The sequence below is a fragment of the Echiichthys vipera genome (assembly GCF_963691815.1).
Source record: "Echiichthys vipera genome assembly, chromosome: 15".
In the NCBI taxonomy this organism is placed as follows: domain Eukaryota; kingdom Metazoa; phylum Chordata; class Actinopteri; order Perciformes; family Trachinidae; genus Echiichthys; species Echiichthys vipera.
Window position 1 is genome coordinate 14,412,797 of NC_139840.1, and position 24,127 is coordinate 14,436,923.

Here is a 24,127-nt window from a genome sequence, read left to right on the forward strand (position 1 = left end):
TTACTTGTAATAGCGTATTTCTACAGTGTGGTATTACGAATGTTATTTAAGATCTGAATGTTTATTTCGCCACTGGCTCAGAGAATATGGTGCAGCACCTGTTTGCAAGTTCCACTGAAGTTTTCAAACAGTCAGTGAAGGCAGCATCAGAGTGGGCGTGGAGGTTTGTGATTGACAGCTTAGTGCAAGTTTGAGAAATAGCTGTATTCAAGGAAATAACTGGCCAGGGAAGGTCCAAAGTGTCCCCTTGGACATTTTGTTAAAAATTTCAGTAAAAACTTTTTTTTTGAATAATAATAAGTTCACAATTAATAATTATATATATATATAATTGAGTCTCCCTACATGATGGTCTAAATGCTGTGTCGAAGGCTTCTCCGCATTATAATACTGGTGGAAAAATTATAAAATATTTTTATTTCATCTCTATCATAAATTTTTGTATTAGAAATAGTCAAATTTAAAGATAGTGCTTCTAAACAATATTAGAGTCAGCTTAAAACACTCACAATGTTTAATTTTAGTAAATAAACATCTGCTCGGGTCATTATAAATCCCACAGAAACAATAGTGAGGATGTGACTTAAGTGTCCTAATAACAACCGCCCTGCTCTTTGTCAAATTATAAGAACATTATAATTCCCTAAGGGCTATAAAGGCTGTGTTAACGAAGAAGAAAAACTTGCTAAAAGTGAACCACTCTACTCCAAAAAATGAAGCCACATGGAGATAAATTAACATTATGTACTATATTCCAACAACACTTTAGATGTGAATCACAATTTCATGAGACCTATTCCAGAAAAAAAATGCAAAAATGTATTTGTCCAAAACAAAGTATACACATTTTGCTGAGTATAATTTAACAATTAATCCTGGATGTTTCAAGGTCGTCACCATGACCACAAGCCAAAAGATGTTTTTCAAGACCTACTTATGGCACTGGGAAGTGTTAAAAAAGAATATTACAAAATTGCTTACAGATCAGTGGTTGCAAGACAGGAATGCTTGTTCAATCATCATGCATATTTTTGCACATATGTGCAATGTTTCCATGAATGTACAAAGTCAGTAAACACTTGTGGGGGAGTTTAAATACATCAAATACATGTTATTGTTTGTTATATTACTTTCAACGTCATAGTAGTATGGGCTTAATGGTCCCAAGCATGACTTGTGAGACTTATTAGAAGCTAATCTCATCTATATTGGTTTTTAACTTCTAGGCAATGCTCCACAAACTTACAGTACATGCTGTTTAGTTGTGAAACTGACAATAACAGTCACACAGACCACACTCATGCATGAAAAAGGAATGCAAAATGGAAAATGAATTCACAACAACAGTAATACAGCCTGGGGAAAAAACATTCATTGCCCGTGTGAGGACTCAATGTCTATTAAACCAACTAAAAATGCAGAATTCTACATGCTGGCATGTGAATATGAATATAAAACAGCAAGGCAGCTCCTGAAATGCCACTGAATTGAGCACCATGGGTGTAATTGTAATGATTCTAATACAAACATTCCAATAAACAAACAAAAAATCACCTAATAATGTTGACCTCCATTAAAGCACCATCACAAAAGGCATCATTTGTTTTCTTAAAGTGCTGGGTTGCTCCGACCAATCACAAGCATATTCAGTAGCATTTGACTGTTGACATTAAATGAATGGACCAACACATCAGACTGTAAAACAACTGTTAGAATATGCAAATTGGTGCCCTGATACATGATTTTAATCACAAAATAAATACAGAAATGTTTAACTGCGCAGCAAATATTATGAACCTGTAAGCTGCTGCTCATATCTCTATTTTACACATAAACTCACATACATACACTCACACTGAACACACACTCCTCATAAAATATGCATTCTTACACGCAAACACATTCTCTGTCTTGGTAACAGATTGCACATTTGGATAGGTTTGCACAAGTCGGCGCCGGACGTGGTCCCAAGGTTTGCTTCATGATGATGCAGCGAGACGTTCAGCCTGGACACTCTTTGAGGTTGACCGCACCAAACGCGCTGGGCAGCCTGTCGAAAGACACCGGTTCGCCATTGATCCTCATGTCCTGGATGCATCCCACAAAGGACGATGTGACAGGGAGTGTCTGTTGCATTGTCATCTCTGCAGCAGAAAGGTACATGTGGAGAACATGTGGTACGTGTGTGAACAAAATGAACTAAAAGGAAAAGCAGATTAACTCTCGGATTAACATTTAAGTACTCACCAGGAATACCACCCACATACAGTGAGTCTTTGGTCAAAGTTGTAATGGATGTCGGTGGTCCAATTTTGTAATTGTCCACTGTGTCCACGTGCAGTTGCACAACATTTTTCCTCTTGATTACTAGAAGACATATGGAGAGGGACTTAATGCAAAAGACGATTATATCAGTGTCCAATTAAAAGAAGTTTTAGTTTGTCTCGTCTTTTGTGATGAGACTACTGTATGTGCATTTTACCTGAAATTTTATGAAACATTCCATCACATAAAGAAGCTTTTGGCTTCACCGACACCTTGAACTCCCCTTTGCCGTTGTTTGCTTGTGCCACGACCTGAAAATGGGTCCGAACACATTGCTTTTTAATCACGTGTACAGGGAACACCTTCTCAGTTCAGTCTTTATTTTCCAAAAACTAAGATTTTGGGTTAGGATATTCTGGTGAGAAAAACTCACCTCTCCTCTGAGCATGTAGACAGTGAGATAGTGGCCCATTACAGGTCCGTACTGGTTCCTGTTGAAATCACCAATATGTAGCAGGAGTCCAGTCGGACTCCGTGGGCGAATATTAAACAGCAGCTCAAAGCTGGAGCCCACTATATAGGAGTCATCTGAAATACAGAAATGGATGTCATCGTGGCTGTCATCATTGGCATTGTTAGAAATATCAAAATTTAGACTGTGAGTGTCAAAATAGTGAGGAGAAAGCAATGAAATGGACATATTCTTATGGGTCTCATAGTTCCTTTGAAGTAACTCACATATGTAAGTAATTTCCTAGGAAATGTCTTCCAACTCTAATTTGGTACTAATTAAAGGAAAAATAGGGACAGGGTTCCTTAATTAATCAATTCCAATTAATATGTAGTGTCTAGTGTTTAACTTAGAGAGTGTTTTACTCATCAGAAGCTAAGTGAAACATAATGTTGTACATTACTAGTACATGGGAAATTTGAAAAATATGGACAATATTGAAATATTATTTGGGTTAAATGGTTTTCCCAGGACATTTCTGTGGATATTCAGAAGTGCTCATGAACATCCCCAGTTTCATTTCATACAACTCTAATTTCTATTTTTACAGTATTAGACATAGTCGTTGCAAGGATACTAAATAGAAATTATTAAGAAATGACTAGACCTAGAAAATTACTGGATAGTATATTGTTGCATATTTTCTGTTTTGTCTAAAATATTTCTCTGAGAAATATCTATTTTTTTGCTCAATGTGGATGAGGTCTCAAATCCACATACATCCCTCTCTTTTGTTTCACATACTTGCCGTTGTTTATCTGAGCACCTTTTCAGATGTGTCGATATACCATAGGCCTACATCTTTTTATTTATTAGCATTTTGTGTCATTTACTCATTTCAGAGGAGTCAAATCGTGTGGATGCGTTTATAGTTCCTAGTGAGATGTACTCACTGATAATGACATGTGCTCCATTCCCTGAGAAATAAGCTCCTCTTTGGGTCTGTCCCTCGAAGCAGGGGCCAGCACCATGGTTTGTACTTGGATTTGACATCGGTGCTCCGTTCATTTTAAAATTGCGGATACAGCCGGACACACTTTGCTTTGGAAGGGACTTCAACTAAAAGTGAACAAAAAGCAAAATTATATTCATTCACACACACATACTATATACACAGACATTGACATTGAAATTTGTTCATGGATTGTTTAAGTGTGTATATTGGCCAGTGAGTACTTTTATTTCTCCTTTTTTTTTTTTTTACCTTTAGTTCTTTGTGAAGAGACTCCGGGGCACTACCTAAGTACACAGGTGATACAAATTGCTGCATGGATGTCAGCTCAGGATTTGTCAGCTGACCATCCTGGGCTCTGATCCCATCTACAACCAATCGGAATTTCTTCTTCTCCAAACTGAACATGACCTGCAGGCAACATATTCACCGTACACATAACGAATGATTAAGTATTTTGCTTTTGCTATTATGTGGCTTAAAAGATTCCATGGTAGCAGCAAAATACATGTGATTAGTATAACATGAGTCCACTGACCGAGTGCCACTTCCCATCATTGTACTTCTCCCTGTTGAAGATCTCCTTATGTTTGCCTACTGACAGTCTGATTCTGCCTTTGGATATGTATAAGGCGAGGTGCGAGCGTCCTCCTCTGGTAGCAGCAAAGAACAGCAGGCCCTCAGGAGCTCGAGTTTTGACATCCAGAGAAAAGTGGGGCCTGGAGAGGATGAAGAAAGACATCACCTTTAGTGTTTGTGTGTGTTGGCTCTGACATAAGCGTAGCATTGTTCGTGATAGATGCTGCCAAGCGTACTCTTCCACTGAAAGTTTCATGTGTTGTGAAATTGTTCAGTGAGGTAAGACAGGGTACTCACCTGGGCTGCAGGACCTGTAGTGGAAGCCTGTAGCTCAGACTGCTGACAGGGCCGCCGACGTGATAAGCATTTTGAACCAGAGCTGGTAACGCACACACTGATAGACTGTCATTTATCGCCTGCTTCACAACATCCTAAAAGAGCACAAACAAACAAAAGGGACTCAGTACACGGTACAAAGTTGGCCCCTGAAATCGTTGTTTGCTCACTCATATTTGGGGAAGTCTCCAAAGTGGTTCCACTCTGTCAGTAAATAAAATGGCAGGGCACGACAATGTATAGTGGTAAGAATGAATACAAGCATATAAAATACTTATACATACTGAATTAAATTCAAAAATGAAACCAAATGACCATGTCGTGCACTGAATAAATGAGTTCAAGGCTTCAACTAACAATTATTTTCTCAGTATTCTCAATATTTTGTCCATCTTGATTATTCTGTAGATTAATCTGCTAAAATAAAATATCCCAGAATTAGTCATCCAACAGTCCAAAACCCAAATTTATATCATTACTGGAAACCAGTAATGATCCCAACCGCAAAGCTAGATTTTTTTTTTTGCTTAAATATAAAATATTGCTGATACATCCTCTGTCAATCTACTTATCAATTAATAGACAAATGCTTAATGCAGACCAGATGTCTCCAAAATAAAGTTAACAACCAGCATTTAGTAGCTTTGATAAATAGTCAAGTATAGCCTGGCAGTTATGATTTCATCACTCGTATACAGTAGTTAGTATTGATGATAACTGGTGGGTCCTTGTGGATCGTGTAATGTACAAAAATACACATCAGACGCTTTATTTTGGTAACACTGAGGATTTTGACGATCACGTTGAGTCTTGTAGCAGAACTAAACTCCCACAAAACCGTCTGTTTACTCAGACGTGTTTGGTTTCAACACAGCTAGGAATTTAGAATCGTGCTTGTTCGGTAAAGTGTGCAGCAAAGTAGTAGATGTTATGACGTGAGTGATTTCAGTCAGGCATACACTCAAAGATAACAGGAATGAACTTGTAATAGAGTTGCAGAGATTATTAAACTTATTAAAACATACTCATAAGACCTTTTTGAAATGATTGGCTCATCAAGTCCTGATATGATAGAGCCCCCCCCCCCCCCCCCAAAAAAAAAATCATTACACAAGATCATGGGTTTTTCACCTTTACAGTTTGCATTTCTGTTACTTCTTTGATTAAATGTCTTCCTTAAGTTCAGACTGTAGTGTCAACTGATCATTGCACGTTTATTAATTCATGCAGCAGCAGAGAATGTATTTTTCTACTGTGGGTCAAGGGTTATTGGAGAATAGACAGATGGTGATATGGCTGCCATTAGTCAGATGCTCCAAATCAAATACGAAGAGCTTAGTAAATTATGATGGACATGCAAGATCCAGGGATGTGAAGAAATTATTTCATCATGCTTTGATAATGTGGCCTTGTGTATTTCACTGTTAGGCCAAGCTCAGGTGTGAACTACCATCATTTCATCTCAGGGAATGCTTCCAAACTTCCCAATGGCCACACTGTTTCTTATAATGTAGATCAGTGTTTCTCCACTTCTATGCGGGGATCCCCATTCAGAGTTTCAAGAGATGGAAGACTGATACATTTAGATTTGGTTAAGTCAACACAAGTTTATTTATGTAACAAAATCTCACATGGCTTTACTGGCGCACAACAGCCAGTCCAAGTGTTTCCATTTAATATGCATATGCACAAGTTTGAAATGTAATTTGTGTCCCTCTACGTCAAAACAAGTAGAATATATATATAAGTACGCTATATGTGTTCTGTCAGGTAAAGCAGGGTCATGGGCCAGAGAATGTTGAGAAACTAGATGCAAATCCTGTTGTGTTTATTGTACATTGTACACTTGTGTTTATTAGTCATTTTATTTGATAGTGAAGTTTCCATATAGATCATGTTTGGCATGTTTGTATCTGAGAGTTTCCATTAGGTCTGACAATAGTGAGTTAGAGGGCACATGCATGTGAATGACTGTTAGAAAGTGGTTCATTACAGAGATGCATCAATGAAAGAAAAGAGACGAGTTGATTCAAAGATTGTTACTCACAAGATTTTGTTTGTAATGAATGGATTTTTAAATAGAATAGACAAAGATACAATACATTTATTAATTTGTGATTATTTGAAATGTTCATGCAACTTTTTTTCATTTGAGTACACTGCAGATGAATGAGTTTGGTCATAAGCAACAGAACATTGTGGTGCAAGATGCCAGCTTTTTCATGTCAATATTAGATTCTTGTCAGCATCAGCAGGTCTTAGGGCTCCTTCTTCTTCATCTCTGGAAACAAGGCAGCAAAATATAATGTAAACAATGTCAACGTGAGAAAAACAATGCCTGATTACGCATTCACCCTCAATAATTAGTATTTTACAGTAGTTTCACTGTACAAATTTATGAAAGTCACAGAAGGCAGAGATACAGATAGGTGTAACTTACTGCTAGTGAGTGGAATCAATCGTCAAGTCACCATGTTCATATGCAAGTTTTGACAGTTATACCTTTAAATAAGATGGTTGGCTCTAGTCGTTAAACAATTATGCCACTTAATTCCAAGAAAAGAACACCGAGTTGATTCGCTTTGGATAAAAGTTTAAATCATATCATCCATGTGTCAGGTTGTTTCACTTGTTTACAAAAACAATTAACCATCAAACACTTACCTTCTTAGAGGTGCGGCCCAGCATCAGTTGAGCGAGAGTGTCAGCAGCACACGTATCCAGCAAGACATCTCCAGAAGTCTTGAAGGTGTTGAAATCCTCAGCCCTGTACAGACTGTCTGGCCTGCAAATCAGAATTACAGATATAATATAAACACCATACATCAAAGTGCATAGATATATGGTGCACAAACAGTGTGTTACTTCGATAGTAAAAGCTGTACGGAAATGTTGAGGTTTTTCAAAATGATGCAGGTAAGCAGCACGAAGTGAGGAAATATTACCGTCTTGTATAGAGGTTGGAAATGCAGCCTTTGAAATTGTCTTTTCCGAGGAATACAGAGGCTCCTGTGTCAGGTATGGAAGTGCCGCCACTCTGCTCCTGACCCTTGTCTTCGTCATCAATAACCAACTCAATCCTGTATGAAAAAAGCGAAAACATCATTGCTTTATATTCAAGCAGTTATTAAGGACTTTACAGTTTTTAATTTTATTGTTTTGCATTGTACTTTACAATGTCCATTTTTTATTTATGTGAAACTGAGACCAGCTTGTCGCTAGAATAAAAATCCAATCACACCAAACCCCAGACTAATGTATATAGTTGTCAAAACAATGTTAAATGTGTATGGATGTTCACATTGTTTATTGTATGTTTAATGTAGAATAATTGTCTCTTTCATACCTTCCGCCTCTTCTTCTTACAGTCAAATAATGCCACTGGCCATCGTTGTATTGTTTGTTTGATTTCCATATCTTGCTGTTGAAATTGAGAGTGACATAGCCATTTACCAGTACAAGATTCATCCCATTGTTCTGGAAAACAGGAAGAAGATAAAAGCTGTTAAAAAACCAGACCAAGTTCTACCTGTTGTCTCACACAAATCAGATCTCATAAATTCACAATTAGAGCATCAGATTTTCAAGTAAGCATAAGGACTGACCGACTGTTTTTTCTGCAGAATAAGACCCTGATTCTCTGTGCTCTTGAATCCGAGGGAGACAGTTATTCCGTCGTTGGCCAGACTAAAGCCTGTGAGGTCAGCTGACAGTGAGCTCCCCAAGTTGAATTCTGCTTTACGAGAAACCTAGACAAGAACATAATCCATCAAATATTTAGTCAGTTTTAGTTGTTGGCAGTTGTATGAATGCTGGTGACTTGTTTGGGATGCAGAGGTGAATGTCCTACCAAGGAATCCCTGGGACAACCTTTGCTGATGCCCACTTGCTCTGAAACAAGTTTAAACTCTTCATTCAGCTTCATATTCTTCAAGCATCCTTTAAATGGCTGCATGACGATGTTATCTCTGTGAGGAGAAACAGAAAATCAAGTTGACTACCTAACTCACAAAACACAGGGATAAAGAGGGATAGTGATAACCACGTACCTTTCCCTCAAGTCTTGTGGGGCACCACCAACATAGAATTCTTTGTATGCACTGACATCGCCCGCAAATGGGGATCTGGCCACGAGTTTACCGGCCATTCTGACTGTAACGCTCCCTCTGTTTGCAATATGGATGATGATTGTTTCCCAGTCACTTGTCTGAAGAAAGAATAGAGAAGCCAGATGCGGTTAAATAAATGATTTGTGATTTACAACTGCTTTGAGTAATAATAAATTGTCAAGGAAAAATGATTGCATGAAACAAAACAAAAGCTCCTTACCGGGAATGTTTTCACATTCTGTGTAACTGGTGCTTCAAGCAAATTACTACGTACAACCATGACGCCCTTCTCCGTCGTCACAGTGTAGTAATTATCCTATGTAACGGGGGAAATAGGGAAATCAATTTCATGCAAATAGAACATATAATTTTATTTAAAAAAAATTTAAAAAGAAGATCTATAAAGTACCCATGTGAATAATAATTTACCTCACTTCCTATGTAGAAGATCAGACCATTTTCTGAACGAGCAAAGACTTTCACATTGATGAGTAAGCTGTTTGATGCTCTACTTATCACCACTTTGCCATATCCTGTGCCTTCATAATATTCAGAATCCACTGGAGGTACATATCTGGATAGAGGGGAGAAAATAATATTTTTCTGATTCTGAAATGCATGTCTTAAGTTACGGACAGGTAGTCTTTGTACATCTGTCTGTCACTTGCTGCTGTCGTTGAAATTATGTTATAGGTTAATGTGTCATAGAAAAGGCATAAAAGCATGTTTATTCATTTTTTTAAAACCTAGCGTTCAAATAGAGTTTGATTTTCTCAACAGTAATCCTACTAGGACCTACCTCTTGCATGGAGTCTCCGGATTGATCCCTTCTGCATGTTGGAAATTGTAGAGACTGAGGACTCTGTCGTTAACAGAGGAGAACTCTATGCAGCCCTTGTACTTGGGGTAGTTGAGAGGAGCTGGTGCCTGAGGAGAAGCAAAACAGAAAAAGGTATATGCTATAAAACCCATGCTGGTTGAAAAAATAAATAATAAAATAGTATCACTGTTTCTATTTCCTTGCAGCTTACAGTGAAGTTGTCAGGGTAGCCTCCAACGTAGAAAACAACATCACTGGGACTGATGTCCAGGAGGTTCTTGTTCTCTGCTCCTTGCTTCTTGTGCTCAGTTGGCTCATCGGGTGTCTTTGAGTTACTATTTTTGGTGAAGATAATCTTGACATCTTGGTAAATCCTAAATAGGAGGAGGGAAAAACATTCACGTCAAATTTACAACACACTTCCCAAATTACCTTCGGTCCTTTTTCACTACAAATGCTATGTCACAGTGGATAAGAGCCGAAATGAAAAACTGGTGAGTAACGACAGAATGGCACTGGCAGCTTACCTTTGTAGGTCCACTTTGTCAAAAGTGGCCAACTCAGACAAAGACCTGGAGATGGAATTTGTTTTTATCTCGTATACCTCTCCGTTGAGCTTGTACACACCGTACAGCACGTCGTCCCTCAGAACCATGCCAATGTAGTTTTTAGAAGACTAGAAGACACGGTTTGTTAATGCCTTGTGTACAGTCACAAACTAAACCTTTATATTAAACTATTCATATGTATTTGGAGCCGCTTACATCTCTATTTCCAAGGTACAACACAAACATGTTTCCACTGGTCTGTCTGCGTCTGCGTCTTCCATCACCCCTGCCCTGAGGTCTCTGCAGCGACAAAGACAAGGCTGTGTAGGCCTTCAGATCCTCAAGATTCTTAGGCGCACGCAGCTCCACGTGGCCATCGCCTGCAAACTTCATCGGGACCACAATCTGGAGAGAAGACGAGAAAGGGAAATCAGACCAATCAAGAAAAACGGGAGGGGACCAGTTGGTTTGATTTTTGCTTGGTTATGGAGTGGGAGCTCACCATGTTAGCTGCGTCCCGGGCTTGTTCAATGAGCTGTTTGAGCTTCTTGATGTTGTCAGATATGTTGCTAATGGGTGAGAACTGCGAGGTCAAGTTCTCCACCTCTGAGATCTTATCATTTAGAGTTGGGATAGTATTCAGCAAGTTCTTCACTGGAAATGAAAGATAAGAGGGAGAAAATAGCAAATTGTTATGTGTAAAAATTACAAAAAAGTATTGCCTAATGTGCCTAAAGACATCTTTTCAAAATCTCACCTGACTTGTCCACATCATCCAATACATTGTTCAGGTTGGAGTCCACGGGTGAAACCTTGATTTTGTCAATTTCCTTTCGGATGGTGTTCAGTTTGTCCATAGCGTTGCCGGCCGTGTCATTGGCTAAAGCTGCCTTCCTCTTGGCTTCATCAATCATATCACTGATGTCATCTAATTTGAAGAAATTAGTGATTATCATCAAGTGAGGGAAAAGAGGAAATATGAACACTGGAAATAGACTCAGACACAGTCAGTTAAATAGTCGTGCTAAAGCGTTAATGCCTGGATTCGTTCTACCTCTCTTGATGTTGTTTAATTGGTTCTGTGCATCAAGCAGGTCTTTCTGAAGACCTTTCTTCTTCTTGTCTGCGTTGTTCAGGCGATTCTTCAGGTCAGTGACGTCATCTGCAGCGTCTATAAAAGAAAACAATAATTAGTGACTGAGCTGTTGGGAAATTTTAAAAACAACCATTTAATAGGGGGGCTAAATACCTTGAAGTTCTGTCTCTTTCGCCTTTGCCTCCTTCAGTAGGTCATCACCGGTCTCTTTGAGGTCTTTTGCTCTTTGTGTGAGCCTCTGGTTTTTCACATTCTAAAGAAAGTAAAAAAAATAAAAATAAAAAACATTTGGTTAAAATAAAAACAATATTCTAAAATAAATTATTGGATACTTGAATTCATTTTATATTATTTCAAGAAGCAGGTATCAGGTATATGGCTTACATTCAAGGCGTTGTTGGCAGCACCTTTAGCCTCATTGGCCGCAGCCTCAGCAGCATTAATCGCATCTGTGATGTTCTTGTAGGCGTCAATAGCGTCTTTGGCGTCACGCACCTCAGTAAGCCCACCTGCATTCTTCACAGCACTGTAATACATGATAACAAGGTAAGAAAATGAATTTGTGACACACAGAGAATGGATGCAAATGACATACATTTTGAAAACTAAGCCGACTACGCTTGAATAGCACTGAACCAGCAAGAAAGTCTACCACAGTATAAAAAAAGGTTTGGCGTAAATACACTCATTATACCTCACGGTATAACAAGATGGTATGTCTTTATTATATGCACAGAAGACTTACTCCTCAAGTTCCTTTGACAGCTTAGCAAGGTTTTTAGCATGTTCCTCTGCAGTCTCCACAAGTCCCTCCTTGGCTGCGGCCTTGGTAATCTCATTTACCTTCTTGGTCAAGTCAGTCTTGGCACCATCCAGCTGTGCTGCCAGCTGTTCGTATTCCTACAGAGGAGAAGTAAAGACAAATGGGTGCAAGTTATTCATTGTAACAGCAGGCTATCCCATTTAGCTTGCCTCAGAGTACAGCGAGCAAGATCATTATCTGAGTGGACGGCATGTTGGGACCTAATAGCTGGCTCGTGTGAGATCAGACAGAGGCCTTTTATTATAACACAGCTACAGTGTGTCAAACGTTTTGGGTTACAGTTTGCCAAACATACCGTCTTGCTGTCAGAGAGCCTTTTCACCAAATCTTCTGTTTTCTGCAGCTCTTTTTCGGCCATGTCCATTTGGTCCTCCACAGTCTTGCGCTCCTTTTTTAAGTCTTCGATACGTTTCTGTAGACAGCACAAGAGAGTACAACTGTAGAGCAACCATAATAGCACAAATAACCTACAGTACAGGGCATTTTTTTCACTGTATAACAGAACTTTTATGCATAATCTCATGTATACATATCGTCCTCATTACGATTTCTTTCCTCACTAACCATTAACCAACAAGCCCATGTGTTTCTCATAACTGATTAACTAGTAGACTTGCGAGTTATTACCTGCAGATCTTTCATTGCCTGAGCATTAAGTCCGTTCTGGGCGTTGGCTTTTTTCAGCAATTCCACCGCCTCCTTGAGAGCCTTGTCCAGGTCCTTCAGCTTGGCCTCGTAACCCTTCAGAAGGCCCCGAAGCTTCTCTGCTGCTATCTCGTTCTGGTCACACTGCTTACTTACGTTAGCCTTGATGTAGTCTAGCACTACAAAAATAGAATAAAATAAGTAGATGGAAAAAATTTTGGTCCAGTTTGCAGTAATGTTTAACTTTTTCAACAACCGCGCCAGTGCTTTGATAATAATTCAGATTCTGATTCTGAAGGGGTTTGAAAAAATGTACTTTAGTGTCTGTTGAATAAGTTTTAGACTGTGCATCGTACGTTTCTTGGCCTCGTCTCTTTCTTTCTCAGCAGCTGTCTTCTGAGGGGTGAAGTTCCTATCTTCCATCTCCTTCACCATGCGCTGAGCATCCTCTAACATTTTAGACAGGTTTTCATTGGGCCTATCACCACTGGTGCCTGCCTCCTTCAGTTGGTCCAGCAGAGCTTCAAACACACAGAAAAACACAGTCAGTGCCATTCAATTGCATTGTAGACTACCTGATAACCTGTAAAGATTGATACTTTATGTGTAAATGAACCAAATATAAATGCAGAAAACAGTAGAAAGAAGTACGCCAAAAGAAGGTTGAAAACAAGACATTTAGACACTAACAGACAGGACAGACACAGTTGTGCTGCTGAATATACAGTAAGTTCCCATTACCTCTGATTTTCTTGAGCATGATTTGAATCTCTGAGTCGAGATCTTTAGCCCTCTTGTGGGTTTTTCCCACATCGGCCACTGCCTTGTCAGCATCAGCAGCTCTCTTGTCTGCCTAAATAAAAATACATACCGACAATACACATTTATATACATTTTCACATGTATTATTTTAATAAAAACCTACAGTAGGCCTTGTCTCCATCGTTCTACCTTGTCTTTGAGGGTGCCGATGTCATCTTTGAGAGTGCTCATATCGTCTTCCAGCTGATTGACTCTGGACTTTTGGGTGTTAATGGCAGTGCTGAATTTGTTGACAAGAATCTGTAGAAAGCACAGTAGCAGAAATACAAATTAAGCGCCATAAAGGAAAATTCAGATGTTGTAGTGTGGTGAAGCTTGAGGCTGATAGTGGCCTTGTTTTCAATTTGCGATGTGCTTATTTACCCGTACTTTGATTGCAAATTTGTGTGCATGTGTGAGTAAGAAATGGACATGATGGGGAAAGTGCCCCAACAATGGATCTCACTGTGCATGTGACTATGCATTTGGTCTCAGGATTTCGCATCACTTCATGGCTTTTGTGTTCAAACCAACTATTTTAAATATCTTTGAGCACTCATGACCTCATCTTTACCACTGTGTGTAGCCTTGAGTTACAATGCTGGGTTACACTGCACTGACATGTTACCTTGGTGTCTGACACAGCCTTTTCCAGCTTCTTCAGCCTGTCCTGAGAGGAGGCACTGGCCGAGGCGTTTTCCAATTTAATTTTGATTCTTTTCAGCTCATCATCGAGCTTTTCCAGATCATGTAGTAAAGTCTGGGCACAATTATCACACTCTGGAATACAAAAGAGGATTGGATTAGCAAGGGATCATACTCAATTTATTTAACCTGCCATGCAGCGTCAGACATCAGTTATTTTTGTTCATTTACCTTGGCAGTGCTCATCGGTGTTTGTGTCTCCCGGCTCCAGGGTGTTTTTGCAGACTAGAGAAACACAAGAAATTAAAATTTAAATGAATGCATGGTAATGTAAAGGAATTGAAAAACATGATTGAACCTAACTAGAAGAGTTAAACAGTAGATTAATGCATTGTTTTAATGCATTGTCCACAATCTAACCTCCAGTCCTGGCATCACAGCTGTTGCCATGACCATTGCAATTACAGGGCTGACAACTTCCTCCTGGTGTCAGTGGATCACCATAGTAACCAGGAGCACAACTATGAGAAAGAGAAATAAGACAGAGAAATAAGTAAGCCAAAAGAATTCCAGATTTCATTGCATGGCCTGTTAAACTGATATCTCCATACAAACACTCACCGCTCACACTTTTCTCCAGTGTAGCCTGCTCTGCATATACACTCAAAGTCTCCAAATACCTCTTTGCAACCTATTGCAAAACTGCAGAATGATAGGGAGATCATGATTACATTCTTGAAATACAGATTTTGATTTAATCATAGTACAGCTGTTTGGATGTGTTTTGTTTTTGTCACCCACCTGTTTGCGGGCACACTGAATGGGCATGGGCAAACTCTGCATGTCCTCTGAGCCGCGTTTCCGTAGTAACCGTCTTTGCAGCGTTCACATCGGTCTCCAGCCGTGTTGTACTGGCAGTTCTGAAAATACCATAATGTGTTCATTAAACATTTAATGCTGTCTGTTTATATATTTTAAAATGGCTTTCCATACTGTGGACCGCCCATAATTCACTAACACCCTGGTGAGTGCTGGCATTGGATGCAATGTGGTTTTACAGTTATTTGACTAATCACTCACAGGGGTCTGACCCAGTCATTGTTAAGGGTGTTCTATAAGGATCGGTTTGGGACCCTTGCTTTTTCAAGTTTAAATTAACAACATTTTTGTTTTAATTTTGCTAGTACTCCTGTATTCCTGTGCCCCCACCACACAGAGAGGGCCTTTTCAAACTAGCAGACTGATTTTAACACCCTGCAGCATGCCCTAACAAATCTGACATTGCTTTAAAACTAAAACTCTAAAACTATTTGACCTGAAGGTGGGGCTAGTTGAAACACTTCCCTGCCAATCAATCAAAGAGTGTGTTTGATGCACACGGCAGAGAGAGTGCGTTCAGTTGTTTGTGTCCGTTTGGCTTTGAGCTGCTGGGGTGTGGATTGCATACACAGGCCCAGTCTTGAGTGGCTTACATAACGATAACAGAAGAGAGACTGCTGAGATTTTGAAATGCGTGAAGGCTTATCCTTCCGTCACAGAGATTAATGAGCGAAAGGATGGTTATGAAGTCACTAATAAGGGTTGAAGGTTCAGGGTGTTTCTTACCAGACATCTCCCTGTCTTGTCTTCACACTCATCAGCCAGATCATTGCACTCACAGGGCACACAGCGGCCAAGGAAAGGCCCACTGCCATCTCTGTAGAAACCAGGAGCACATTTCTGAAATAAAAAAGATAAATATAAAGACATGATTACCCAACCTGACGTTACTTCTTATTTACAACTATAACTCATAAACCTAGGCATACCACTGTAGAACAATTATGATACTAGGGGTGGACAATTTATTTGTGGATCAAATCTGCTATCATCTTATATGTCATAATATATAGTAATCCAGTAGAAGCAATGATATAGTATATTTTAACTCAACTCAATTTTATTCATTTTTTTATAGATTAAACAACCAGACAGGAGTTAGCAGAGACTTATACATTTTAGAAAAAAATACTGAGATCGCACCATGTGATTTATAACTAATCTCCCGTACCGCACCTCTATTTGCTGTGATACCAAGTGTGAGCATTTGCAGAGCACACAACAATGAACTTGACCTGAGTTGAGTGTCATTAACAATTAACACTGAAGTGCCAAAGTGTGCCCTTTGCTTTCAGAGATAAAGCTCTTCAAGTCACCAACAATCCACACATTGAGAAGTCTAACATTCAGCTAAGGTGAAACAACATCCCTTTAACAACTTGATACATCAAATCTTCAGATATTTTTACCTGAATCTGATAATTGGCACCACTGTCATTAACAGAAGGATAGCGAACTGTCTGTCCTCTGTCATGTACCAAGTGGTGGCGTACCCCCTGGGTACCTTCATCATTCAGTGATGGATACTCTATCTGCTGAGTTCCCTGGTCATGAAGTGAAGGGTACTGTATCCTCTGAGTCCATCTGTCATGATGCCTGGTAAAGCGGGTTCGCTCCCCTCTCTCTCGTGGCCTGTGGCCAGCGCAGCAAAATCCAATCAAAGTCCAACATAGCAGGGTCTGTAATAAAACCCCTGTACGCCGTCTTCTATTCTTACACGTATCTGACATTCCTGACGTTTAGTCTGTGTGAAATAATGCTCCACTCTCCCCTGCCTCAGCCTCTTAAACACACATTGACACTCACACCACACGTACACAGAGAACACGCCCCGTCCCCTACCTGAGTCAGTCTAGCAGATCAGCATGAGTGTATTCAGGCGCACAAGCACACACATGCGCTCTCTCTCTCTCTCTCTCTCTCTCTCTCTCTCTCTCTCTCTAACTCTCTCTCTAACTCTCTCTCTAACTCTCTCTCTAACTGGCACACACACGCACACACACACAAAAAATAGCTTGAGACACATTCAGTTCACACACACACATAGGAAATCCACTTGAGCTTTTCTGAATAGAGACAAGGAAAATATCAAACATTATAAATCCTGCTGTGTTTACTTAAACCTAAAGAGTGTGAGTGTGTGTGTGTGTGTGTGTGTGTGTGTTTGTGTGTGTGTGTGTGTGTGTGTGTGTGTGTGTGTGTGTGTGTGTGTGTGTGTGTGTGTGTGTGTGTGTGTGTGTGTGTGTGTGTGTGTGTGTGTGTGTGTGTGTGTGTGTGTGTGTGTGTGTGTGTGTTTGAGAGGAAAGTCAGACGTCCTCAGACAACACAGACAACAAAGTCATCCCTGAATCACGCTCCTCAAACACACGACAGACACAACTAGGTGTGCCAGGTGTACTTACAAACTCACATACCGTCGGCGCTCTCAGGAGAACACACTCAAGTTTATGAGTAACAATGTGTTGCCAACTGCCACACCCAATGTGTCAAGGCGAGGCGCCTTGTCATACCACCTCTGGGCACATATAATGAACTTCCTTTAAACACTCCCTACCAGACTACTGCTCACATATACACTGGTAGGTAACCACATTTATTTCAGTTTTTTTTCCACTAACAAAGGATTTATCACATCAAAAACTCCCTAATAATTAGTGGTTGCTCCATTCTCAATTGGCAAAACTGGTGCAATCGTGTGTGTGTATACAAATCAGATCTGAGAAGCACTGACACACTCAGTCAAGTCAGAGCCATTCCAATGATAAAAATAAAGCTTTTCCTTTGCAACTACATTATGGTTTGCACTATGTTTCTGTGAGCTGTAGCCATGATTATATCTATATAATCACCAATATAATGCCTGCGCGATTGTGCATCATATTCCATCCTGGGGCTACACAATTTGGGTGTGAAGCTCTCACGACGGTATTTTCCAAAGCTCCTCTGCTGATGAATTTTTTCTCTAGGAAAAGGGTGTGGTACTAAGTTCAGGCATGTCAGAACACCCTAAAGTATGAGGAGCTCCAGCAACTCAACGATGACAAGATGCCATTTCAATCAACTGCTTGCTCCACCCTGCTTGTTATCGCTACAGCTTCTCCGACCTTTCAAAATTATCCTAATCTCTCCAACCTGTCTAGTTCATCTATACACCTATGTATTTCAGGTGTAGAAAATACCTTTTTTGAATACGGAAGTTTTTTTTCAATATGGAAGAGTCAATGAAGCCAGATTGCTTCCACGTTTTTGTCTCCACCCAAGAGAAAATCCACTAACATGTTAAGCTTTTAACGATGCTGCACTTTATTTATGAGCTTCTTTTTTCTATATCTGTTTTGTTTGTTTCTAACCTACCAAGTTTAGTAAATACTATTATTTGATTTGAAAAAATAAACACACAGGTTGCAAGGGAATAAACATCAAATCTTTACACACCTTTTTATTCAAGGCAAAATAAAGGCACAACAGTATAGAGAGATATTGAGCTCCTCACCTCACAGGAGTCTCCGGTGTACTGAGGGGGGCAGGAACAATCTTCCACCGTATTTCCAGGCCCACCGGTCCCTGTGTTGGTCGCCCCCTCCAGGCCCACCTCCCCTAAGCTAAGTCGTTGGCTCTGAGTAAAGTACAAGGCTCGGATCCTCAGACCAACCAGACCAGCAAGGACCATCATCAGTTCCTCTCTGGATACGGGCCTGTTGGTGACAGCATGGCGCCAGTTTCTCTGCAGACAACAGATCAGTTATTTTGTGGCAAATGCTGAGAAATATGTGGGGGGAGACTATATTCAAAAATTATAATGTATTAGTTTTCATATGATATAGAACAAGAGTAGCAGAGAATAGCGTACAGTATATTTGTGAGGCTGTTAAACACGTTGCAGGGCAAGATATTTCAACAACTTTAAACTTTGTATGAATGTTTGCTGTCCTCTTGAGGTTGAATCTTAATGGCTTTGGTGTCTCCCTGGACTTTTGTCTAGCACCATTATCAATATAAAATCTCCCTAATACACAAAAATAACTAAATCAAACGCTACATTGCTGTGAACATGAAGCACATTTACACTCCCCAGAAGATGAAGCCTTTCCATTTTAGACATTCAAAGACTTTTCCAGTCGCCCCACCTTCAGGTCAATATCTAAATCACCCAAACATATCTTATAATCTAAATTCCCTAGTTAATCTCCTTCTAGCACTTTCATATCATGTGGCTGATTTGAAAATCACAGCTGCTTTAGGTTGTAAGTGAAATAGAGAAACTGGTTCGTACTTTACCTCCAACAGCTGTACTCTGCCCTGATACAACCTGTCTGGGAGTGGGACTTGTGGAGCCATGTGGATCAGGGTCATATTGTGACCCTAGGGGGAAATAATGAGATGGATAAATATGCTGTGTTTGCCACTGATAAACAGAAAGGTTTAACAGTGATGAAACAAGTAGCACTACACACAGTCAGCACGACATCAGGTCTCCTGTCCATGAGAGTCATCCCTTCACTGGGGATCCCAAAGGATTTGGACTGGTAGGTGAGGAAACCACCATAAGATGAAACCTAAGATTGAGGGGGAAAGCCCAAATATCTGTCAGCTTTTCTAAAATCAATGCAGAGACCACTGGAACACAAAAATAAGCTTAGAGGAAATTCTGTATCTATGCAACCTGGGTCAGATTTCACAACTGGGAAGTAATAATCAAGGTCATCATTTCATCAGTTATAGGATAATATGTCAAAGTGCAAAAGTCAATGTAACACATCAACAAAACAAAATATAGTATAGTATGGTAATATATGATATAGTGTTGGAAATACAACACAGTATATGATGCAGTAGTGTAGTTATATAGAATAGAATAACATAATATATAGTGTAGTACAACAATATTGCTGTTGCTGTTGGGGAATTGTTTGGTCTCTGTCAGTCAGCGAGTGTGGTCTGGACCTAATGAAAAGTGTCTCGAGATTACTTTTGTTATGATTTGACACTATAAATAAAATGCAATTTAATTTGATTTAATTATATATATATATTATAATAAAGTATATAGCAAAAATATATATCAACAGTAAGTATATAATAATCAGTCCAACAGTGCAGCAGAGATAACAATGGAGAGGGAGAAACCTGTGGAGAAAGAAGCTAAATGATATGATATCATGATAGTATCTGTTGATATAATTGCTTTGATTTTCTGGACATTGCTACATTTCTAACCTTGAGTCCATAAAAACCAAAAAGATGAGGCAAAAAAACAACTAAACAGTTTAACCAATTTATCTGAACCAACCTATTCAGACGAGTAAACACACCTGAAGGGTGTTACAGGGAGGTGAGGGTGAACTGAAATGTCCATTACAATGCTCTACTGCATTGAAAAACTGGGTCCATTCAGGAATGGTAAGTATAAAGGTATTACTTGGGAAATACTCTATGTTTCCATAGCTAAACGTTGGTAAACATTGATTGATACATATGTTGTCATGGGGTTGTCATGACTCACCCTGTCTCTCAGATAGAACGATGGTGCCACCCAGTGTAGAGTTTGAACTGTGGGAATAAGCTCCTGGATATCTGCCACCACTGTGTTACTGGCTGTGTTCAACACAGAGGTAACCTCCTCCTGGTCGGGGCTTTCCAGACGCCAGGCCCGCATCTCAACAAACTAACAGGGAGTATTTAAAGTGAAAAATCAATACGAAAACTGTATTCACAGTTCACAAGTGAAATCACACTCCATGGGCTTATAACGTATACATATACACATAATATTACAAACAGAGAGAGATGGCCGTGCATCACCGAATGTACCCAGATTCCAATGAAACCACCACTATGCAATTGTGGATCGACTTCCTTAACATCTGTATGTGCCACTTTCATTATGACGATGTTCACCACATAAGTGCTATCAGCCAGAAAACTCTGCAGGCATAAAATTTCCAAAGGCATAGACATGCAAGGGCATGAAAAGCAAACACACCTTCCCCCTGCGTTTTCTGGAGCTCTGACACTGGTCAGTCGCTCCAAAGCAGAAGCAGCTGGTACAGCCATGAGAGTTGGAGGAGTCAAAATAGAAGGAACCTTCCCGACAGGAATCACACATGACGCCAGCAACATTTCTCTACAAACATGGCAGCAATAAGAAGGAGAAAGTCACAGCGAGAAAAGACAAATAGACAAAATGAGGAAGAGAGGGAGTTTTAAAAGGAGCATATCGATGAAATGAACTCACCTTGCAGAGACACCTCCCTGTGTCTGGGTGGCAGATGTCGGCTGTGACGCCACCTTGTTTACAGTTACAAGGAACACAGTCAGGGAATCCATAATAGCCTGCAGCACAGCGATCACACTGCCGGCCACCAACCCTAGGTTTGCAACTACAGAAAATGCACAAGGAACAACAGTCATATGTGGTTCATACATTTATAAAGTCAGATATAAGCAAGAGTAATACACAAACTACATTTACAAATACTAATACAAGGTAAAGCTTATTTTGAGACTGAAAACATACATGACAGGTGATTAACATGACTGGACTGTGAACTAATCCCCTCATTTATCTCTTATCACAGTTTGGTGTCATGTTTCACTTTCTGTTAGAGGCTGCAGGCTTCACATTCCAGCATTTTTCAAAAGAAAAAATGGAATGGCAAGGGATAACCTTTATTTGTGCAGCTGTTTAATAAGTACTGTACATTACAGACAAATTATACAATCATACAATTAAGGGGAATGAAGAAATGATATAAGATGATACATTTGAGCAACTTTTGTCAGTATGGACATCTCAACTGTCGAGTAGAGTACAGAAAAAGTATAGTTAACATCAAATAAACACTAATAGAAAACAGAGACATTGCAGGTGATTGTGGGGTTTACTGTTATATGGATTAAGGGATCATATACTGTATACTGTATATACACACAGCATATACAGTATCATGCATCATGATGTGTCACCTAATTTCTTATAGCATCAAATAACTAATTGAAACCAAACTATGAAAAATGAACACTTGAACATACACCAACGTGATAAAAACTACTGACACTGATAGAAACCATCTTTGGGAAAAATGTATTTGAGGTCCCATTCTCTAACATTGAGGGGGCAGGACTTATGACCTTTACTGCAGCCAGCCACCAGAGGGCAATCAAGATGGAAGCTGTCCCAATTTTTGGGAAGCTGTCAAGTCGTCTTGATCGTATATGGTGTATACGTATATACAGTATATGTGTATATATATATATATGTGTATATATATATATATATATATATATATATATATATATATATATATATATATATAATTCTTTCATTTTAAAGTTTATTTTTCCTCTCTTGTCTAATCTGAATTTTGCATTTTAATTGAGTTGCTTTTTACTTTCATGGAAGATCTTTATTATTTACAGAACACTGTTCGATTTACTTTATAAATGTACAGCCTTGTAGTTAAGTAGGTATCCACTTACCTGCACTGTCCGGTGGTTCGGTCACAGTCAGGCCCTGCGTTGGCTTTGATGCCATTTGGAGAGCATTCACACCCCTCGCAGCCCAGCAATGGGTGATAGCTGAAGGTCTGACTCTGGCACACATCGCAGGCTGGTTTGACTGTCTGAGGAGGGCAGATACAGCGTCCTGTCACCTCGTCACACAGTCGGCGGCCACACTCACAAGCTGCAGAAGGAAGAGAGGGGATTTCAAATACATTTTAAACTAATAAGAGTTTAGGTATTGGGGGAACTCTGACACTCTAATCAGCACAGGTCAGTAACCATTCACTCACGTCTGCAGTAGGGGAAGCCGTAATATCCTGTGGCACACTTTGTGCACTGACGACCGATGACATGCTGCCTGCAGGGACACTGTCCTCCAACTGGATCACAAGTAGTCCCTGTGGAGCCGGACTTGTCACAGTTGCAAAATAGAGCTCCATCATTATAGGCTGCTACAAGAGAGCGGGCAGAGTCTCTGCAGAACTGGGTAGAAGTTGTCGGGCTGAGGGGACAGAAAGTTTCAAATAAATTCTTTCAAATAGAGATGTGATTTTATACTCTGTTATCACAGCTTGAGGGCACCCTTTACAATACTTCCATTGTACTGTTTATTATTGTTAAACAGCTGTAGTGGTGAATACATAGATTGTTGACCTGAAAATCTCAAGCAAAGCATTAACATATCACAGATTATAAGAGTAAAAATAAATAAACAACTGATCCGATCAAAAGTACCATTTCAAATCCAACTTGTTTCACAGACATGGTGGATACTTACTCAATATAGAACCCTTCTCCTCTACACTGCTGTATGAAATCTGCAGATTTATCCTGGGGCTTCTCTTTCAGGAGATCTGGGGTGTAACTGCTATCAGGAACCAACAAGATATAATCCTACACAAAAGATACAACATAACAAATGATATAACCATACAATCTCACCAGAAAATGTCAAGTTTGGTTTGTGTTTTCTAAACTTCAGTAATATACAGAGACTGCTAAACAGATAAACTAAGTAACAGGCGAGTGCAGCCCAACCTCCCCTGCCGTACAGTGGTTGTAAGCTTAGCTTTCAGAAAGCTGTGTGGGGCTGCCAGGTAGAATACAGTCCCTTAGTTGTTGCTTTTGTTAGGGATATGGCATAACACTGAGGAGAGAGGACCTCAGCATGCCAAGTACTTAACCTGAATAACGGCAGTATAAAACAAGGACTCACTACTCAAACCTGCAGACTTGAAAATAAAAAGTATCCTTTATTCCCATGATCTATTATTTCATTTCCACTTAATTTAGTTGGTAAAATAATTTGGACAGTGTTTGACTTGACCGCCTACCAGAATAAGTGTCTTCTTAGGTGGCAATATCACAGTGATGGTGGGCAGCTGCCAAGAATTCTGGTCAAAGTCGAGGGCAATGCGGCCATCAGCGATCACAACCTCCCTGCAGCCTGAGACCGCAGGGCAGAAGGATGCATTTATTGAACCTGTAAGAGAAGAGCAGAGTTGAAGATGAGTAGAGTAACTAATGCTAGTATGCTATACAAAAATCCATTTCTCCACTAAAGCCATATAAGGAAGTGTGTTAAAGGCCTTTGATCATCTTGTCATAAGCCTGG

The 24,127-nt window shown here is 39.7% G+C and overlaps 1 protein-coding gene across 4 annotated transcripts in view; it reads right to left on the reverse strand.

Moving 5' to 3' along the window:
* Nucleotides 1-838: 838 nt before the first annotated feature.
* LOC310958008 (laminin subunit alpha-3-like) overlaps nucleotides 839-24,127 on the reverse strand; it is a 54,384-nt gene continuing 31,095 nt past the window's right edge. For 2 of the 4 annotated variants that reach the window (XM_083928788.1, XM_083928787.1), the window contains exons 31-77: nucleotides 23,847-23,995; nucleotides 23,291-23,406; nucleotides 22,803-23,014; nucleotides 22,489-22,693; nucleotides 21,245-21,389; nucleotides 20,993-21,133; nucleotides 20,513-20,674; nucleotides 19,464-19,565; nucleotides 19,288-19,371; nucleotides 18,503-18,733; nucleotides 15,736-15,849; nucleotides 14,932-15,050; nucleotides 14,752-14,832; nucleotides 14,551-14,651; nucleotides 14,362-14,415; nucleotides 14,114-14,265; nucleotides 13,636-13,746; nucleotides 13,426-13,537; nucleotides 13,041-13,205; nucleotides 12,667-12,863; nucleotides 12,335-12,451; nucleotides 11,962-12,116; nucleotides 11,601-11,742; nucleotides 11,370-11,469; nucleotides 11,175-11,291; nucleotides 10,878-11,048; nucleotides 10,623-10,774; nucleotides 10,337-10,525; nucleotides 10,100-10,248; nucleotides 9,784-9,946; nucleotides 9,552-9,679; nucleotides 9,182-9,326; nucleotides 8,973-9,068; nucleotides 8,693-8,850; nucleotides 8,494-8,611; nucleotides 8,249-8,392; nucleotides 7,990-8,120; nucleotides 7,589-7,723; nucleotides 7,308-7,428; nucleotides 4,605-4,738; nucleotides 4,267-4,447; nucleotides 3,981-4,139; nucleotides 3,670-3,835; nucleotides 2,699-2,853; nucleotides 2,483-2,576; nucleotides 2,248-2,367; nucleotides 839-2,144 (exon numbers count right to left, since the gene is read on the reverse strand). In XM_083928788.1, coding sequence (XP_083784914.1) covers nucleotides 2,002-2,144; nucleotides 2,248-2,367; nucleotides 2,483-2,576; nucleotides 2,699-2,853; nucleotides 3,670-3,835; nucleotides 3,981-4,139; nucleotides 4,267-4,447; nucleotides 4,605-4,738; nucleotides 7,308-7,428; nucleotides 7,589-7,723; nucleotides 7,990-8,120; nucleotides 8,249-8,392; nucleotides 8,494-8,611; nucleotides 8,693-8,850; nucleotides 8,973-9,068; nucleotides 9,182-9,326; nucleotides 9,552-9,679; nucleotides 9,784-9,946; nucleotides 10,100-10,248; nucleotides 10,337-10,525; nucleotides 10,623-10,774; nucleotides 10,878-11,048; nucleotides 11,175-11,291; nucleotides 11,370-11,469; nucleotides 11,601-11,742; nucleotides 11,962-12,116; nucleotides 12,335-12,451; nucleotides 12,667-12,863; nucleotides 13,041-13,205; nucleotides 13,426-13,537; nucleotides 13,636-13,746; nucleotides 14,114-14,265; nucleotides 14,362-14,415; nucleotides 14,551-14,651; nucleotides 14,752-14,832; nucleotides 14,932-15,050; nucleotides 15,736-15,849; nucleotides 18,503-18,733; nucleotides 19,288-19,371; nucleotides 19,464-19,565; nucleotides 20,513-20,674; nucleotides 20,993-21,133; nucleotides 21,245-21,389; nucleotides 22,489-22,693; nucleotides 22,803-23,014; nucleotides 23,291-23,406; nucleotides 23,847-23,995 — 6,536 coding nt within the window. In that variant the 3' untranslated portion in view covers nucleotides 839-2,001. Of the gene's footprint in view, nucleotides 2,145-2,247; nucleotides 2,368-2,482; nucleotides 2,577-2,698; nucleotides 2,854-3,669; nucleotides 3,836-3,980; nucleotides 4,140-4,266; nucleotides 4,448-4,604; nucleotides 4,739-6,294; nucleotides 6,925-7,307; nucleotides 7,429-7,588; nucleotides 7,724-7,989; nucleotides 8,121-8,248; nucleotides 8,393-8,493; nucleotides 8,612-8,692; nucleotides 8,851-8,972; nucleotides 9,069-9,181; nucleotides 9,327-9,551; nucleotides 9,680-9,783; nucleotides 9,947-10,099; nucleotides 10,249-10,336; nucleotides 10,526-10,622; nucleotides 10,775-10,877; nucleotides 11,049-11,174; nucleotides 11,292-11,369; nucleotides 11,470-11,600; nucleotides 11,743-11,961; nucleotides 12,117-12,334; nucleotides 12,452-12,666; nucleotides 12,864-13,040; nucleotides 13,206-13,425; nucleotides 13,538-13,635; nucleotides 13,747-14,113; nucleotides 14,266-14,361; nucleotides 14,416-14,550; nucleotides 14,652-14,751; nucleotides 14,833-14,931; nucleotides 15,051-15,735; nucleotides 15,850-18,502; nucleotides 18,734-19,287; nucleotides 19,372-19,463; nucleotides 19,566-20,512; nucleotides 20,675-20,992; nucleotides 21,134-21,244; nucleotides 21,390-22,488; nucleotides 22,694-22,802; nucleotides 23,015-23,290; nucleotides 23,407-23,846; nucleotides 23,996-24,127 lie in introns of those variants that run through there. The other 2 variants (XM_083928789.1, XM_083928790.1) reach the window with 2 other exon arrangements.